This window comes from Triturus cristatus, chromosome 3_2, assembly GCF_964204655.1.
Source record: "Triturus cristatus chromosome 3_2, aTriCri1.1, whole genome shotgun sequence".
Lineage (NCBI taxonomy): Eukaryota > Metazoa > Chordata > Amphibia > Caudata > Salamandridae > Triturus > Triturus cristatus.
In genome coordinates, this window is record NC_140584.1 from 495,334,452 (window position 1) to 495,353,568 (window position 19,117).

Sequence of the window (19,117 nt, forward strand, 5' to 3'; positions counted from 1 at the left end):
CGTTCCATACGGTCTTTGTACGCCCTGAGGAAGGTGGTTACCGAATTAGGGACTGGTCACTGAAACGCGCGTCGGCGCATTTAATGAGGCCCTCCTAAACTTTTTTTCATCTCTCAAATATTGAAATTGTATTTGAAATTACAACAAAATATGTATAATCATGCACAGTATTGAGTATTTATACATTGATTTTCGAATATTGATTTCATTGTATGCGGGGTCTCTATGTTCATTTAGGTTATTGTTGGTGTAAGTGTGACGTATGTATTGATGGTGCTGTATGACATTGGTGTGAGTGAGAGTGTGCTGTGAATGACTTTGTATGGGATCTTTCTTTGAGATTGATCAACGCTGTTGTATATAAAAACTTTTTGTCATTTTAATGTATTATTATCTACAAACTGTCAATATATGATTATATTGGAACTGATCTCTTTGACCTAGATAAAAATGAAAAATAAAATCTAAGAATGAATATTTTCTTTCTTTTTGTGTTTAATGTTCTGTCCGTTGGTCCAGTCAGAGTGTCTATGCTTAAATAGATGATACGGTGTACATATTGAAATATATAGGTAGAGAAAGGTTTTTTGTTTTTTTTCTTTGTGAACTTTCAATTTCCCCCCGATTCCTTACCTACATTAACCTGTCAGGGGTTCCCCTTGTTATATTGGCTGCCATCAAAGGGCATGCCCATAAGGGAAGCCAGGCGTGGTGTCGGACAGCCACCATCGATGACATCAATCTGCCCAGCGAGTCGGTCTTGTAGAGCCCACAGCAAATGGTGAACTTTGCTGCATCTCTCCGATAAGATACTGCTTGGGAGAGACGGCCTGGGCCTCCTTCAGGACCTGTGGCAGCACCTGTGCAATAGTTTTCCACAAGGAGTGGAAGTATCGGCTCAGTAGGCATGCTGTGTTCACCGACAGCAATGCAGGGCTGGTGGAAGAAAACCTTTTTTTGCCCCAACTATTCAGCCTCTTGGATTCTCTGTCCGGGGGTGCAGAAGGCAGCGCACCTTGTGAGATAGAGGTATGGACTACCAAGCTCGCGGGGTAGGGTGGTTGGTGAGGAATTTTGGATTGTCCGGTGCAGGGTGATGGAGGCGGGTGATTGTCCTATTCACAGGAGCCCCTGTGCTAGGCCTGGAGTAGGTTCCCAGAAGGATATCAGTCAAGGACTCGTTGAAAGGCAGGAGGCAATCCAAGGAGGAAATTCCCACCTGCAGGACCTACGTCAAGATGTTTGTCTTGAATTCCACCGAAGGTAGCTGCAGGTACAAAACCTCAGCTGACCACCTCACCACCACAGCATATGACGCTCCCTCCTCCGAAGCCACGGTAAGGGGAGAAAGCAGGCAAGAATCTGGAGAGGTATCCATTCCACTGGCCTCACCCAATTCCTAATACCAGTCCATTTCGTGCTCAGGCTCATCTTGTAAAGGGTCCAACAACCCTCCCAATCTTCCTCCATTCCTAGCCCTTCAAAATAAGGCTGGGGAATTTGACCTAAGACCCAAGGGTAGGTGCCAATCCAGCTCCGGGTCATCGGGAATAAGAATGTGACTGGTGCCACCGGGGTGGCTTCAGGAGTCCAGGCACGCGGGCCGGCCCAGATCGCAGAGGCATGACTGGCGCTGGTGCTGATCCACCACCGACCCCATTGGGGGGGCATCAGCACCAGGCCGTAGCCACCCAATGGAGCCCTCTCTGAGCCTCCGTGGCCCGAAGGCGCGCCGGGAGGGTCAGGTCACCCAAATATTAGGCTCATGGTGTCATAAAATTCTTTAAGCTGGACAGGGATCACTGCAGCTCCTGGAAACGCACAGGTTCCGCAGAATGAGGCCTAGAGCGCCAAGACTTCTCAGTTACGTCGGCAGAAGGACGGGGAGAAGTTGAAGCATGCTTCGACTTCTTGTTTCTTATGCCTCTTACCTGACCAACCCGATGACTTTGAGTGGGAGGACGAGGACTTAGGGCTCCCAGAGGGGTGCCCGGATCTTACTCTCGGCCGAGAACGAGACCTCCGGGGCAAATGGCGTGGTGCAGAGCACTGGTCTGCAAACAGCTTTAGAGACCAGCCCCTCAAAGGTTTTGGAGCCATGGCCTGGCAGTCTGAGCAGGACTTAAAGTCATGGTTGCGCTCCAGGCACCCAAGACAAATCAAGTGTGGATCCGTCACCAACATGGTGCGCTGGCAAGTGCTGCATGGTTTGAATCCAGAAGTCTTCTTCTACAGGTTTGTGAAAAACCTACACACCAAAAACCTTCGACAAAATGTCGAAAAAAGCCTGTCAAAAAGTGACAGAGGTTAGCTCTCTTCACGGTTCTGCGCTGGCTGGCAAGAAAAGAAAAGAACTAACGTTAGCGCGCTGAGGTGGAGCCTATATAGGTGGTGCCGATGTCACTTACGGCGCGTACATCTCCGACGACGTCACGCGTAGCTGACCTATGCCACCTACCGGCGCGGAAGGGTATTGCTCAAGAAAAAGTCTTCTGGATCCAGCCTGACGCCTGGGAAATTCAAAGGTAAGGAATCTGCGACTAGATGTCTCTATCAGATGTACACAATATTTATCATCTACCCGAATAGTGTATGTTATGATACTGCACTATGTTTCAAGTGTGTTATATAGTATTATGTACATGACAGCACTTATACAGAAGGATTTTTACCGTGCTTGTATCTGGACACTATACTACATTACTTACTGTTTAGCCGCAAGTGGTTGCGCAAATCAGTGAAACATCTTTAAAGAGACAAGTTTTAAGTATGCCCTTTATCTTTACAACAATAGGCTACATGATACCATCGGAAACTTCTTTTGTAAAATAGCATACTGCTGAAGAGTGCTGTTCATCTTAATATTTGCTGTGAAAAAAATGAGCTTTTACAAATACTCTGCGTTTGTAGTCTTGCAGCAGTCTGAAGCTGCTGCAAACTACTTCAGTCTCTCAGTACATACTTTAGCACGGGGTTCTTAATCTTTTGACTTCTGTGGACCCACACAGAATCACTACGGTAAGATGGGGACTCCTCTCTAAGCAATTTATATGGTTTCAACCTCTAAGCAATACAGACAAATATAGACATAAGTGTACACCAAGCCATTACACAAATTACGAAATACTGCATTGAAATCACGAAAAATATACAAAAATAAGTTTTTAATTCTGACAGAAAGGTTGGAGCTTTTCCATATTTGGTTTGATTTCTAAAAGACGTAAGGAGTAGCATATCACTGTCTTCTTCACTCTTAAGGCCTGCTCTTGTTTGTCGGTGGTTACCAACTGTCCATATCAGATTCGGTTTGCTGCAATTGTGCTGCTCCCATAAATCAAGCAAATGATACCAACTTAATGTTATAAGATTTTTTCAAAGAAATGTTTTAATCTAATAGAAATGTTTAATTTTTGAAGCAGTCACGGACTTCCGGAGTTGGTGTTACGCCCCCACAGGGGTCCAGAAACCACAGGTCTAGAACCGCACTGTGAGAAAGTGGGTTTCTGTTGCAGTAACCCCCACCCCTTTTTTTTGTTGCCAGACTACTGATGCACTTTGACTTGATGTGCTCTGGGGTCCTGCCAATCAGGACCCCAGGGTCTGTGTTCTTTCCCCAAAACAAAACCCAATTGGCATCTCTGGCCACATGTCAGCCCCTGGTAAATGGTACCATAGGTACCCAGGGCACTGTGACCAAAGAAGGCCCCTAATGACTGCAGCACGTATTGTGCCCCCTTAGAGGCGCTGTACCCTGACACACACCCACTGCCTTTGCAGGCTGAGTGTCTGGGTGCAGAACAAAACAAAGAGTAGACATGGCACACATCCCTGTGTTCCATGACTACAAACCACTGCCCTGGCATAGATCAGTCACCACTCTAGCTGGGTGCCCTATGCCAGTGGCCACCTACAGTGCCCAGGTCTATTCCTGGGCCCTGTAAGTGCAGTGCTGCCATTAAGACTATATGGTGCTGGGAGGTTGTCATTATGAACTGCACAGCACCATAATGGCTACACTGAAGCCTGGGAAGTTTGGTATCAAACTTCTCAGCACATTAAACCCACACTGATGCCAGTGTGGGATTTAATGTAAAATGCACCACAGAGGGCATCTTAGAGATGCCCCCTGAAAAATGACCAACTACCAGTGACCTGACTGAGTGGCTGCGCAGGCTGCCACCACCAGACATGTTTCTGGACCCCTGGGTCGAGAGCCTGCTGCTCTCGGGGGCCTAAAACAATGCACATCCTGGGACGAGGTGCCTAGCCTCCTCCCCCAGGTTGGGCAGGGTTCACGAAGGAGAAGCTTCAAAGGCATACCGCCTTTGTGAGCCTCTCCAGACCATTTGCTGCTTTCAGCAACTGGTCCCCACTGGTTCTACCCCCCACTTTGGGCGGGAGAACCGACGGGAAAAACAAGTGCGGAAGAGAGGTGTGCCCACCTCTGCCAACTCCACCCCTAAGGTGGGGGAGGCGAGGTGAAGTACAACCTCGAGTCCCCGCCATCTTGGGGGGACCCAGCCAACCAGGGACAGGCTCCTGCCCCCCTCCCACTGGAGAGTAGCAGAATAGGGGGTGTACCCACCCCAGGGAATGGACCCATTGGTCCCTGCCCTCTTACCCACCTGTAACGCCCCTAAATTTAGTATCTAGGGGCACCCTGAACCTTCCTTCCTCAGATCCAGCAACCACAAGAAAAGAAGAAGAAGGATGAGAAGCCGTGCAGAGCTAATAAGAGGACACCGCCCACTGACTTGGCCCCAGCCCTACAGGCCTGTCTCACCTCGAACCTGCTCCTGCAAAACCCCGGCGTGTCCAGCGGCCAGCAACCTCGAAAACCCAGGAGGACCTGCCTGCATTCACTCTCCAAGCTGTTTCTCCCGTGAACACCGGGCATGTTTAAACTGCAGCTTCTGGTGCCAGCCAGAAACCGCAAATCCAGCACACTCTGCCTCCCCCCCCCCCACCGAGCCCGGCCTGTGTTTGAGTGAACAAACACCACGATGAGGTCCCCCCGACGATCCTGACCCAAGATCCGGTGACCCCTGACCTGCCTCAAGCCTCCAGATGACACCTGCAGCCTCAATCCAGGAGACACCCCCCCTACCGCGACCAGAGCGGGTAAGAAAATCCGACATCCAAAGGCACCCCTGCACCAGTTGCCCCAAGGCCTTGTGTGCCCAACCCAGTGGTGCCTAACCATCCCAACTCCTGGAAGATCTTCGTCCCCGAGCCTGCAGTGTTTCTTAGTCCCGGAGAATCTCCATTGAATTCAACAGGGCACCAGACCTCAAAACTGCACCCTGCTGCCCTAGCGCCGCTGAGGGTGCCCCTTTGGTGCTAACTTGGTCCCCAACTTGCCCTGAGCTTAACCCTAGGAGCTTTGCTCCCACAACCCTGTGGCCTGCTTGCCAGCAGCCACCAACTGGAGTCCCCCTGTCCCCCATAGGATAACATTGGGCCTCAACACTCTGCACCCGGCCGCCCGAGTGCCGCTGAAGGTGCAACAACAGTGCATCACTGACCCTGGGAGACCCCTGAGTATAACCCCAGAACCCTAACTCAAAAGACCGATTACTTACCTCGAAACCGATAACTCATTTTTCCTCATAGGATAACATTGACACTTTTTCTCTCAAAAAGTTTCCAAGTGTTGATTTCTGAAAACTGCAAATATTCCTTAAAAATCAGCCGATTAACCAAAACGCATTTTCTCAACTGTTTTCAGGAAATGTCCCAGTGCTGAATCCAGGATCCAGCACTGAATAAGAAAAAGTAACAATAACCTAACTTACCTGCTAAGTGAATTTCCTCCCATAGGATAACATTAGTGATTCTATGTGAATGTTTGTCAACTTTTGAAATACAATAATATCCTTAAAAATCACACCTTTAACCAAAATGCATTTACTGACCAGTTTTCAGGAAATGTCCCAGGGCTGAATCTAGGATCCAGTCCTGTGGTTAGAAAAGTAATCTGAAAAGTAATTAACTGCATTTTACTTAAAAAGCCCATTCAATTGAATGTACTATACCTGCAATGTGTTGCAAACTGCTTTCTTAAACCTGTAATCAAAACCAGTACCAGTTATACTGCAATTCTGAACTGTGTTCAAACAAGTCAATTACTACTGCAAAGTATTTACATGCTTACCTGTACCAGGCTTGCTTGGTTCTAGAAATAAAACAACAGTATATTTTTTTATACAAAACAATTGGCCTAGAGTTCAGTTCTTGAGTGTGTGAGACCATCTTGCTGACTGAGTGTGTACATCAAATGCTTTACACTGTCCTCTGATACTGCCTTACTGCTCGACCAAGCTACCACTTTAGAGAGTAAGGTTCTATCTAACTTTAACCTCTGCGAAACCTCTGGAGACTCCTCCACTCTATACACACTGTACCTCACTTTGGTGCAGTATATATAGAGCCAGTTTCTTACATGCACCTTTAGCGGTATTGGTATGAACGTGTAACGGATGGGCTTGGCTAGGTTGTCAATTTGTCGCAAATCCAAATTGTAAAATACATGCCTCTATGAATTTCATAAAGGACCCTACGGTGAGACCGAAGTACTCCTGAGGTAAAAGTAATCAATGGCTGACATGCTGTAATGGCCCAGTGAGGAAGAAAGGTCGCCCCATCTAGTGTTGCAAACGCACTGGTTACTCATATCTACGTGAAAATTTGACACCTTTAAGGCAGCTGCATGTCATCAACGCAATACAATGAATACCTGTTCTCGTCAGATTTGGGTGTGAAATGGTTGTACAGCGTAGTTGATCGTCTCTCCACGCCATTGGATGGTGAGACAGTGGTACTGTGCTCTTCTCCGAGCCCGCTGTCTGGCAGATGCACCATCGATCTTTTCTGATAGGACTGCAGATTAGTAGAAATTAGCCCAGATGCATTCTGCTAGAAGGTAAACACAGGCACAACATTAATAAAACAGATTTCGTAAAGACAAACATTAAGGCTTCGTTTAAGGTACAGGAGGTGATATAACGGTCAGGGTAAATATTCACTTATGTAAATTTAAGATGACCGGACAATGAATGTTACTGCTCCGGGAAGCCCTAACATATGCTAAGTTTCCACCTGCAAGACCCGCCTGGAAAACAAAACAGTCCTGGCAAGTAGCCCCCTACTGCAGGAGGTGAAGAGAATTGGGATCATATGGTCACGGTTGGGGACTGGCAGCCCATCCTGCTTTTAAGGCAGCCTCCTTCCCTAAAGCTTGGATGTCTTGTCAAATTATACGTGAAGGACTACAACAGGAAATGCCTACATAATATGTGATCATGATTTGAAAAACTATGTATGAGAAAAGATGCTGACAAACTATAAACAAAACCAAAGGAAATGATGGACGGAGTGTTGAACATTGCAAGCACTCACCCCCAGTCAACTGATCTGGGTTTAATCCATCACCGTTCTTTAGCCCACTCTGCCACCCCAGTTCAGACATGGCCATATGCAAATCAGTCTGACCCTGTGCCTCATGGGAACAGTCCAGCCCGAACTGCCAAGCCATGTCTTCCCTGGACCGGAAACAAGCTTTCTAGGACCGGTTTCTGGCATTTCAGCCGTCTTCAGCCAGGCTTGCTTGAATCCAGTGGCAAAGTGAGCAAGGGACTCACGTCTGAGCATTCCCTGCCAACTTATGGCGAACAAAGCAAAAACCAAAGGAAATGATGGACGGAGTGTTGAACATTGCAAGCACTCACCCCCAGTCAACTGATCTGGGTTTAATCCATCACCGTTCTTTAGCCCACTCTGCCACCCCAGTTCAGACATGGCCATATGCAAATCAGTCTGACCCTGTGCCTCATGGGAACAGTCCAGCGCGAACTGCCAAGCCATGTCTTCGCTGGACCGGAAACAAGCTTCCTAGGACCGGTTTCTGGCATTTTAGCCGTCTTCAGCCAGGCTTGCTTGAATCCAGTGGTAAAGTGAGCAAGGGACTCACGTCTGAGCATACCCTGCCAACTTATGGCGAACAAAGCAAAACCAAAGGAAATGATGGACGGAGTGTTGAACATTGCAAGCACTCACGCCCAGTCAACGGATCTGGGTTTAATCCATCACCGTTCTTTAGCCCACTCTGCCACCCCAGTTCAGCCGTCTTCAGCCAGGCTTGCTAGAATCCAGTGGCAAAGTGAGCAAGGGACTCACGTCTGAGCATACCCTGGCTGAAGACGGCTGAAATGCCAGAAACCGGTACTAGGAAGCTTGTTTCCAGTCCAGGGAAGACATGGCTTGTCAGTTCGGGCTGGACTGTTCCCATGAGGCACAGGGTCAGACTGATTGCATATGTCAGGAATGGACACAATTATGCCAATTATAACACTCTTATGATGGGGCTAGCATATATATTTGGCGGTTCTTGGCACCAGGCATAGTTTCAGAAAGCAATAGTATTTATTATGGGCACACACATAAATGTTGATGAATCTCTTAATTTTCTCTGGTCTGGATCATACCCTGTTCTCCTCAGGCCTTGAGCTGATCATGCATCTAACTGACACATTTTCACTCTGATTCCTGCAGTCCCGCACTTTGGTGGGTCAGCACTGATTACAGCTCAGGCTACTGCTGCCATACTTTTCTGATGGTGCACTGTTGTGACTGATAAAGGAGGGACGGCAACATGGTCAATCTCCTTGTGGCTAAATTATATTGAGATTGGATACAGACTGTCATGTAGCAGGTCATATAAGCTGGCACAGTGTGTGTTTGAGTGTTAGTATGAGTTACTGTGATAATTGTGGTTGGCTGTCACTCTTAGGGTCTTGAGATGATCAGTGCTGCCTTCTTTAATAGGCACCTACTCTGAAATTGATACTGGGCTTGAATTCACCTCAGAGAGCTACTTTGAAGGTACTGGCGAGCTACCAGTAGCTCCCGAGCTACACGTTGGAGACCCCTGGTCTAGATCGCTGCTCACATAATATATATGCATAGCAGCACTTGTTGGTGACACCCGTAGGATCCGTATCCAAACGCAATGTTCGAACCACGAGACAATAGGGTGACTAACGGGTCGGGAGGGGGGACATGCAGGGAGTGCAAGAGAGTGTATGGGACACCACAGCTCCACATCTATCTCGGGCCATTAGGGCTCCTCAGAGTACCTGCCGCTCATGGAGAAGTGTGTCCCACTCCAGTGCAATAGGGGCTTTGCGCAAGCCTCTAACTTCTTCCCTATGGAGTGCAACCCATTCAGCCTTGCCTCATTTTGGGGTGGCCGCGTACCAATATGGTAATCCAGGAATGTGGTCATCCTTCCACTTCATTGCAATTCCTCCCGAGCTATTAGTAATGCCAAGTCTATAAATCAGTTAGTGGCACTTCACGCCTTCCTACGCCTGTACAGCCCGAATAAACCTGCCTCCATATTGCATAGGTTCTCCCTCCCTGTGATGGTTGCCAGGACATCTGTGACATCCTTCCACGACATTGCCTCTGGGCAAGTCCAAAACATGTGAGCCATGTCAGCGTTTTGGGAGCCACATCTGGGACAAGTTGGTGCAGTGTCATATATTCTAGGTAAGCGCGCAGGCGTGAGGTATGCAGAATGTTGTGCTGACTATATTGCCATTTTGCACTGCAAGAGAGTTTGCCCAGATATAGAAGGATCTTGCCTCCCTCATTCTGCGAATGGGCATAACCGTGTCCCGCTCCAAATCTTTTCTGATGTGGTGAAATATGTCTTGCGTGGTGAATGCCAATGCTCACATGAAATACGTGATGTGGCGACATCCGCTACCCATTATGTGGAGCACGTGTACTAGGAGATGTGTGTCTGGTTCAGTGTCTATAATCTGCCAGTCATGCTGTAATTCAGCCAGCACAGTATGATAAGACAGAAAATGGCACAAGGGCAGGGTATGATCCACGCACAGTTGCTCAAATGAAATAAGGGTGGCATTCTGGAATAGAGCACCCAGGGTATCTACTCCCTCTGACTCCCAGAGCTCCATCCCTTCCCCCCAAGCAACTCCCTGAAGGGACACATGGAGTTAATACTGTTCTCTGGCGTGTACAATGTTAGAGTCGAGGAGAGCCGCAGGCTTCTAGTGTAGCTGGCAAGTGCTATAGTCAGGAGCTTGTTCGATCGTGCAGGAAGTTTGCCCAATGACAGGAACAGTTTGTGGTCTGCTCGGCCGGTACGATCCAATGTGGGGAGGCCCAGCTCAGCTAAGAGGCAGCCGGCTAACCATCGAGCTGCCCATTGCATTTGGGCTGCCAAATAATAGTGCTCAAAGTTAAAGGCAGTCAAACCCCCTTTTTCAACCGGCAACTAAAAAGGGCTACTCGGTATAAATAGAATATACAGCACTGTACCAACTTGTCCCAGATGAGGCTCCCAAAACGATGACATTCCCTTATTCCAAATGAAAGTCCCTAACATGCCATGGAGAGTACGGAATGTGGAACTTGGAATAGGGACTAGTAGGTTATGAAAATAAGTGGAAGTGTGCTCCAAAATGTCAGTTGTGGTCGCAGGGAGGCAATGGCCCATATAAGGTTACAGTCTTTTAAGTCCTGAGTGCCATGATAACTATGAATACCAAGGTAACCAAATGTGCATGACTCCCAGGGTACAAGGTGGGGTCCCACAGTTAGGTGATGTGACGGGTAGTCAGGGCTCCTGGGGAACAGACAGGTCTTAGTCCAATTTACATCCAGGCCCGAAGCAGCTCAGAATTTGTCAAGGCCTATCGCAATACTTCTGAGCCCCTGCCTGATGTTCCAAATATAAATGAGGACATTATCCGCATAGAGGGAGACGGCATGCAGTTTGTCCCGCAAGTGAATACCCCACTCCGACCCATCACGCCGTAACCGTTGGGTAAGAGGTTTAATTACCAACACGAAGAGGAGCCGTGATAGTGGGCATCCCTGTCGTGTGCCCCGGCTGATCTCTATCGCTCCCGACATTAGTTGGCCTATTTTAACGCGGTCCGTGGGGGCTGTATTAAAGAGGCGGATGAGGCGCAGTAAGCATCTGGGGAAGGCGAGTTTTGCAGTGCTGCAAACATGTAGGTGAAGTCCACTGAGTCTTTTTCCAAATCGATCACTAGGCAAGCTGCATAAACCCAGTGGGCCAGAATCAGCTCCAACACTCTATGGAACCTATAGATGTTGAGGGTGGTTGAGCGATTGGGGATAAAACCATTCTGGTCTGCATGCACTAGCTCGGGCATATGTTCTAGAAGATGGCACACGATAACCCTGCTAAGTATTTTTCAATGCGTCCCTAAGAAACAAAGGGCGATATGACATCACTTCTAAAGGGACCTGGTCAGGTTTTGGCAACAAAACGATAAGTGATTAGCGCAGAGTAGGAGGTAGCCTTCCCGTGTCTAAAACTCCAGTAATTTAGGGACAAGGAGGTCTTCATAGGCCTTACAGAACTTGACCGGAAGGCTATCCAATCTAAGAGTGTTACATGTAGGTGATCCACAAATGGCTGCTCTGTTCTGTGATGGGCAGCCTCAGATCCTCTCGGCCTAACGGATCGACAGTGAGCAGCAGGAGGCCTTCAAAAAAGGCCTGTATATTAGCAGCACGATCAATGGCGGAGGGGGAATGTAGTGATCTATAATAAGTTGTAAAGGCAGTATGTATGTCTGACTGACTAATGATGGTGCTGTACAGGATTGGCGAATCATGAGGATTGGTGAGGATGGACATAACAGCAGAGCAACCAACCCAATAGCCGGCCAGATTTATCTCCCTCGATATGCATCTTGGCCTGTTAGGCCCTAAAATCTAAACATCGCAGTTGGTTTACTAGTTGGAAATGTCATTCTTTGGCGTCCACAAGTGCCTGCCAGTTTGCAGGGGTTCTACAGGACTCTGCTTCCAGGGCACCCAGGGATCAAGTGCAGTCAATTCCGTGTTAAGATCCACCCTCACCCCCACCCCAGAGTTGATACAGTGCCTACAGAGCAGCACATTGAGTGCCTCCCCTTCTATAGGTCTAGGCGTGGCCGTGACCCAGTTCTCCCCCATATACTGAGACAACACATCCCGGGTCGTGTCCCAGAATGCAAATTGCTCCAACACAGCTGGTTGAAGGTGCCAGGTAGAGATGGGTGGACGAGGGGATCCCCACTCAAGGTGTAGCTGTAGTGGGTTATGGTCAGAAAAAGTTAGACTAAGGTACTCCCTATGTGTAACCTGCGAGTGAGTGGTCGGATGACAAAGAATACAGTCCTGCCGAACATGTAGATCATGGGGCAGGGAGTAGTAGGAGTACCTCTTCGCATCGGGATGCAATGTGCACCAGCTGTCTAAAAGAGACCAATAGGCGAACCACTGCGTAAGGCCCGCTGCAGTTGTCATAATGGGAGAATTAGGTAATGGGGGCGAGAGTGTAACCGTGAGATGGCCCAAGAATGCTTGTTGTGCCACATTTGGCACATATATGCTACCCAACAGGAGCAGGCGGCCATCAAGTTGGCTCCCCACAAATACGTATCGTCCCTCGGGGTCTATTTCCTTGGCAAGGCACCTTAAGGTGCCCCACTGGCAAACCCAGAATAGGTGGTGCTATAATACTCCAGGCGCCAGCGATTTTGTAGGCAAACATCTTCACCACTTGCAGCATATGTTTCCTGGAGGAATGCTGTGAGTGTATTGTGTGTATTGCACAGCCGTATGTACTTTTGGACCAGGTGTCGCTTACGTGCTGTCTCCATCCCGCGAACGTTCCATGTGATTATCTGTAGCTTAATCATGGTTATCTAGCGATATGGGTATGTAGGCAACCCAATGCCGCCATACAGCGTGGCCTATGACATGCAAAACAATAAAACGTAATCCCCAACTCCCTTCCCAGGGTAAGCGCAAGAATGGCGGTTACCCAAATAGTGAACTAAGAGACCCATAGTGTGGGAACTCTAATAGTGGAGTCTTATTGAGGCCTCCAGCTAAAATGAACGTTGCCTATTCGGGGTGGGGCGACCAGTGATGTGAGCCAGTACTGAACCACAAAGTGAGTAGGGGAAGAGGAGAAGATACTCGAGGCAAACACACCTCTAGGCCTGCCAAATCTATTTCTATGACATGGAGTTAAAACTTCAATGTATGCCAGTGTCATTGAAAATGCAGGTGACCACAGGAGACAGATGGGGGGTGGCGGGGAACATCTCATGTGACCAAATATTATGTTTTCTCAATACACGTGGTTCAAACAAGCAGGTCTGCAGTTTGTGGGGTAACATACGGTAGGCCAGTTGAAGGATTGCTACTCAACGAGGCGAGGGAACCAGTTTCTGACAGCAAGTCATCTGTAAGCTGTAGTGGAGGGGGTGGTGTGACGCTCGGAGGCAAGGTGTGTCACGGCTGCCTGTGTCTGCTGCTGCTGTTCATGTACCTGTGTCAGGAAGTGAGCCCCATCCACACGCGAATCAGTGCCATCTTGATTCCGTTGTAGCCTCCCCTCTCGGGGGAGGGGGGTGTCTGGAACACATCTCCTCCGTGTCCACTAGTATGCGCTCCCGGGCGTCCCAGTGAATAAGTCTAGTGGCCGTTGCGCTTCCCCTTGATCCACTATTGCAGGGCCGCATCAGTAGGTAGTTGTATTCCAGGCAATAGGAGGAGGGGGAAGGAAGGTCAGCAAGATAGCCCCCGAATCAAGAAGTACGATGGGTCAACCTGCCCACTCCTAAAAGTAGTCCAAGTACAGGGGCTCAGGGAGGGAACACTGTACAGGCACAGAGCGCCCCTTCAAAGTACAGACAAGGATGTTAGCAAGCATGGCCCAAGGAGTCTTTCCTCTAGTAGTGGTCTCAGGCCAGCGCACAGATGGCAAGCACAGCAATATCAGCCAGTTCCCATCTGAGTATGGACCCACAACACCTCTCATTGGGACGAGGAGAAGTCAGAGAGAGGGGCACAAGCAGTCCCATGTGGCGAGGTATGCCATCGTGTACGGGCAGAGGGCGAGAGGCCCTAACGAACAAGTTACTTACCTTCGGTAACGCTTTTTCTGCTGGATACAGTATCTGACTGTGGATTCCTCACCTTATGAATATCCCCTGCGCCAGCATTCCGCTGAACTTTTTCCTAGCTCTCCACGCCGACGAGGTCGTCACAATGCCATGGCTCCGCACGCGGCTCCGCATGATGTCACTGGTGCCATAAGAGGACCACGTCAGCGTGATGACGTCAGTTCCACCCATTTTTTCCGTGCCACCGAGGCAAACGGGCGGACCGACCATATAAACAATGCATACATAGTACACAGTATTCATACAAATACACACAGTGTAAAGTGAAAAAGGAAAGCGAAAGAAAGCAAGCATTTCCTACAAACCTACACAAAGGCAAACAGAGGCAATACAAAATGACAATATGAAACAATCATATCAATTTTTAATGGTATACAAGGGTGGACAACGGGGAGGATGCTGGGTCAGTGAGGAATCCACAGGCAGATACTGTATCCACCAGAAAAAGCGTTACCGAAGGTAAGTAACTTGTTCTTCTGATGGATACATCTGCCTGTGGATTCCTCACCTTATGAATAGAATCCCACAGCAGTCCCGCTCCCGAAGGAGGGTGTCCACCCTTCTATACCGAAAAGTCCTGTAAAACAGAGCGCGCAAAATGGCCGTCCCGCCTCAATTCGGAATCTAAGCAGTAATGCTTCGCGAAAGTGTGGAGGGAGGCCCAAGTTGCAGCTTTACAGATGTCAATCACAGGAACACCCCTGGATAAAGCAGAAGTAGACGATTTAGCTCTGGTAGAGTGAGCTCTAATGCCTACAGGAGGCTCCTTACCAGCCAGAACGTAGCAAATCTTGATGCACAAGATGATCCACCCGGATAAAGTGCGCTTGTGCCCTGCCTTGCCCGTCATACGTCCAACATAGCCCACAAAGAGCTGATCATCCTGACGGAAGTCCTTTGTTCTGTCAAGATAGAAACTAATCCCCCTCTTAGGGTCCAAACGGTGCAACCTTTCCTCCTCCTTGGAAGGGTGAGGGGGAGGATAGAAAGTAGGAAGGGTAATGGACTGCCCTAGATGGAAGGGAGTTACAACCTTAGGCAGAAAAGCAGCCCTGGTCCTGAGTACCATCCGTTCAGCATGTATGGTCAAAAACGGAAGCTTTGAACTCAAAGCCTGAAGCTCACTCACCCTCCTAGTCGAAGTGATAGCCGCAAGGAAAGACTGTTTTAAAAGTCAGCAGTATTAAAGGACACCTATGCATAGGTTCAAACGTGGAACCCATTAAAAAAGTTAACACTAAATTCAAATCCCACTGGGTCATAATAAAAAGAGTGGGTGGGAACATGTTAGTAAGCCCCTTAATGAACCTTAAAACTATTAGAGACTTAAAGAGAGACGGCTGATCAGGCAATCAAAGAAATGCCGATAAAGCCAACAAATATCCTTTAACAGTGGCTACAGCACAACCTTGCTGGGCCAAATGAAGCGAAAAAACAAAGAACATCAGAAAGATGAGCCTTTAAGGGATCAATAGACTTCTCTCCACACCATTTAACAAATTTTGACCACCTGTAGGAGTAGATAGACTTGGTGGAGTGTCGCCTGGACGATAATATAACATCCACCACGTCACGCGGGAGAGAAAAAGAATTCAGGTTGCCCAATTCAATCTCCAGGCATGAAGGTGCAGGCTCTGGAGGTGGGGGTGAAGAACCTGCCCTCCGACTGCGAGAGGAGGTCTACCCTGAGAGGGTGATGGAGCGGAGGGTGCGACGAGAGGTGAAGAAGGTCTGTGTACCACACCCTTCTTGGCCAATCCGGGGTGATCAATATGACTTGGGCCCGGTCTTGGCGAAGCTTCCTCAGAACCCGAGGAATCAAGGGTATGGGAGGAAATGCGTAAAGAGTTGTGAGCTCCAACTCAACTGAAACGCGTCCCCCAATGCCCCCTGCTTCGGAAACTGGAGACTGCAGAATGACGGGCAATGCGCGTTCTCGAGAGTGGCAAACAGGTCCACCCAAAGAATCCCCCACGTCCGGAAGATGTGTCGAACTACATCCGGATGAAGCCTCCACTCGTGGTCTGCGGAGAACTGCCGAATGAGACTGTCCGCACGCACGTTCAGCACCCCGGCCAGATGATTTGCCATCAAGCAAATCTGATGGTCCCGAGCCCAGGACCAAAGTCGCAAAGCCCCTCTGCAGAGACGGTACGACCCTACTCCTCCCTGCTTGTTGACATACCACATCGCGGCAGTGTTGTCCGTCAGGACTTGAACCGACTGACCGCAAAGGGAAGGGAGAAAGGCCTTGAGCGCCAAACGTATCGCCGGCAATTCCAGAAGATTGATATGAGACAATCTTTCCTCTGGAGACCAAAGACCCTTGATCTCCAGATCCCCCAGATGAGCACCCCACCCTGGGGTAGAGGCATCTGTTATCACTGTGGCCACCGATGGAGGAAGATGAAAGGACTTTCCTTGAGACAAATTGCCCTCCACACTCCACCAAGACAGATCCACTGCAGCTTCTCCGGAGATCCTGACAGACTCCCTGAGATCTCCGTTGTGCTGACACCACTGCCTGCGGAGGCACCACTGGAGCGCCCTCATGTGCCAGCATGCATGGTTGACCAATAGAATGCAGGAGGCGAACAGACCGAGCAGGCAAGGGACCTTCAGAACCGGAACAACCGCTTCATTGTAAAACAAGGGAATCATTTTCTGAATGTCGAGAATCCTTTGCGGAGGAGGAAAAGCTCGACACACAGTGGTATTCAGTACCGCCCCTATGAACAGATTGCGCTGAGAGGGCACTAGGTGAGACTTGGGTACATTTAATCGAAAAACCCAAATTGTACAACAGCTGAGCTGTTACCTGCAGATGATGAAGCACCATCTCTGACGTCTCTGCCTTCAGAAGCCAGTCGTCCAGGTAGGGGAAAACAGGAATCCCCGACCTCCTGAGATGGGCAGCCACCACTGCCATCACCTTGGTGAAGACTCGAGGTGCAGTAGTAAGACCAAACAGAAGAACCGCAAACTGGTAGTGTTGCGACCCAACTGTAAATCAGAGCTACTTCCTGTGCGACTTCAGGATTGGGATGTGAAAATACGCATCCTGCAACTCGATGGACACCATCCAGTCCTCCTGCTACAGCGCCTGAAGAACCTGCGCTAGGGTGAGCATCTTGAATCTCTCCTTCTTGAGATAAAGATTCAAAATTCTGAGATCCAGGATGGGACGTAACCTGCCATTCTTTTTGGGAATCAGAAAATACCGGGAGTAGCATCCCTGACCCCTTTCCTGCTCCGGAACCACCTCTATCGCACCTTTTTGTAACAGGGCAATAACCTCCTTCTGAAGGAGAAGTAAATGATCCTCCTTGCAAAATCCTTGGCAAGGAGGGTAAGGAGGAGGGAATTCCCTGAAGGGAAGAGCGTACCCATTCTCTACGAGATCTAGAACCCAAAGGTCTGAAGTGATTAATTTCCAATCTCGTAGAAAATGGGTAAGCGGACTTCCCACAGGACCTACATGATCCGGGATGGCGGATCTAGGTCTGCTTTCCCGCATAACCAGGAGGGGCTGGGGAGGTAGAGGAGGAGGAGGAGGAGGAGGAAGGATGACGCCCAGCTCCACGGCGACCTCTGCCTTTACCCCTATCGGACTTATACAAGGGGGTTTGTTGTTGTTGCTGCTGCTGAAACTTCGAAAGGAGGACTTCCTGAAGCCTCTGTATTTTCTATAACCATAACCTCTCGACTGTGATTGCAGACACAAAGATTTAGCCGTGATCTTACTGTCCTTAATCTTTGCAAGGCAGAATCCGCCTTCTCTCCGAAAAGTCTAGACCCATCAAAAGGCCGATCAAGAAGAGCCGCCTGAACATCGGGAGGGAACCCAGAAGACCTCAACCACGCATGTCTTCTTGTTGCAATGGACGAACCCATCACTCTGGCAACAGAATCCGCCATGTCCTAGCCAGACTGGATGATTTGGCGAGCAGCAACCTGAGAGTCCGCCAACACCTCGCTCAGATTACCCCTGTCTTCCTCAGATAATTTAGGAAGAATCTGTTTGGCAGAGTCCATTAAGGCATGAATATATCTACCCAAGAGACAAGTTGCGTTGGTAGATTTCAGTGCCATACTAGCTGAAGAAAAGACCTTTTTCGCAGACTGTTCCAGCTTCTTGGAATCCCTGTCGGCAGGGGCTTGCGGAAAGTCCCCTGTAGACTGATTCGAAAAAGCAGCCTGTACAACCAAGCTCTCAGGATAGGGGTGAGATGAAAAACACTGGATCTCCAGGAGCAGGCCTATATCTTCTGGACACTGACCTTGAACCCGCAGGCGCAGAAAGAGGGTTGCGCCAAACATCAAGTATTGGCTCAGTCAGAGCATCGTTAAAGGGTAAGAGTGGTTCAAACACCGAGGAGGGAGAATGGAGCACCTCCGTAAGAAGATTAGGCTTATACTCAGCCATAGGAAGCTGCAAATCCAAAAGACCCGCAGCTTTCCTAATCACAGAATGGTACGGAGCAACCTCCTTCGAGGGGAAAGCCTTCTGAGAAACAAGTCCCACTCAGGAGAAACATCAAGTCCACTTGCCTCACGCAAGTCATCAAACACATCCTCTGTGCCATACACCTCTCCTTCCTCCCTCTCACCCGCCTGGTACTGCTCCTCCTCCAACAACCTCTGCGCCTCTCTCCTCGAGCACATCTTCAGCTGTGGCGTCGGCAGGACCACACGTGGGGTCGACGGCTCCGGGAGCGGAGAAGAAGGATCCACTGTAGTAACCGGCGGTGATGCCGGCGCCGATCGAATCCGAGAAGCCTCACAGGATGTAGCTAGCCATGGATTGCTCATACGGCGTCGACATCCTCTGAGCCAGAAAATGCCAGGACGGCGTCGCTGGCATGAAGGGCAGAAAGGAGGCCTGTGGATACCATTGAGGCACACCCAAATTGAATGCCAAAGGACCCATGGGACCCGAAGGTGCACCAGAGGGGTATGAGGCCCTGGCGAACACGCCATACATTGCATTTAGAAAATGTGATGGATCTGAACCCGGCGCCGGAAACTGTAGATGTTGAGCCGGTTCAAGATCCAAACAAGGCACCTCTAGAAACGGAGCCGCTGGAGCCACA

At 49.2% G+C, this 19,117-nt stretch overlaps 1 protein-coding gene across 6 annotated transcripts in view; it reads right to left on the bottom strand.

Moving 5' to 3' along the window:
- Positions 1-19,117, bottom strand: part of SBF2 (SET binding factor 2) — a 2,080,461-nt gene that overhangs the window by 65,626 nt on the left and 1,995,718 nt on the right. For 4 of the 6 annotated variants that reach the window (XM_085648170.1, XM_085648169.1, XM_085648167.1 and 1 more), the window contains one exon: positions 6,737-6,915. In XM_085648170.1, the coding sequence (XP_085504296.1) occupies positions 6,737-6,915 (179 nt within the window). The remainder of the gene's footprint in view (positions 1-6,736; positions 6,916-19,117) is intronic. The other 2 variants (XM_085648168.1, XM_085648166.1) reach the window with 1 other exon arrangement.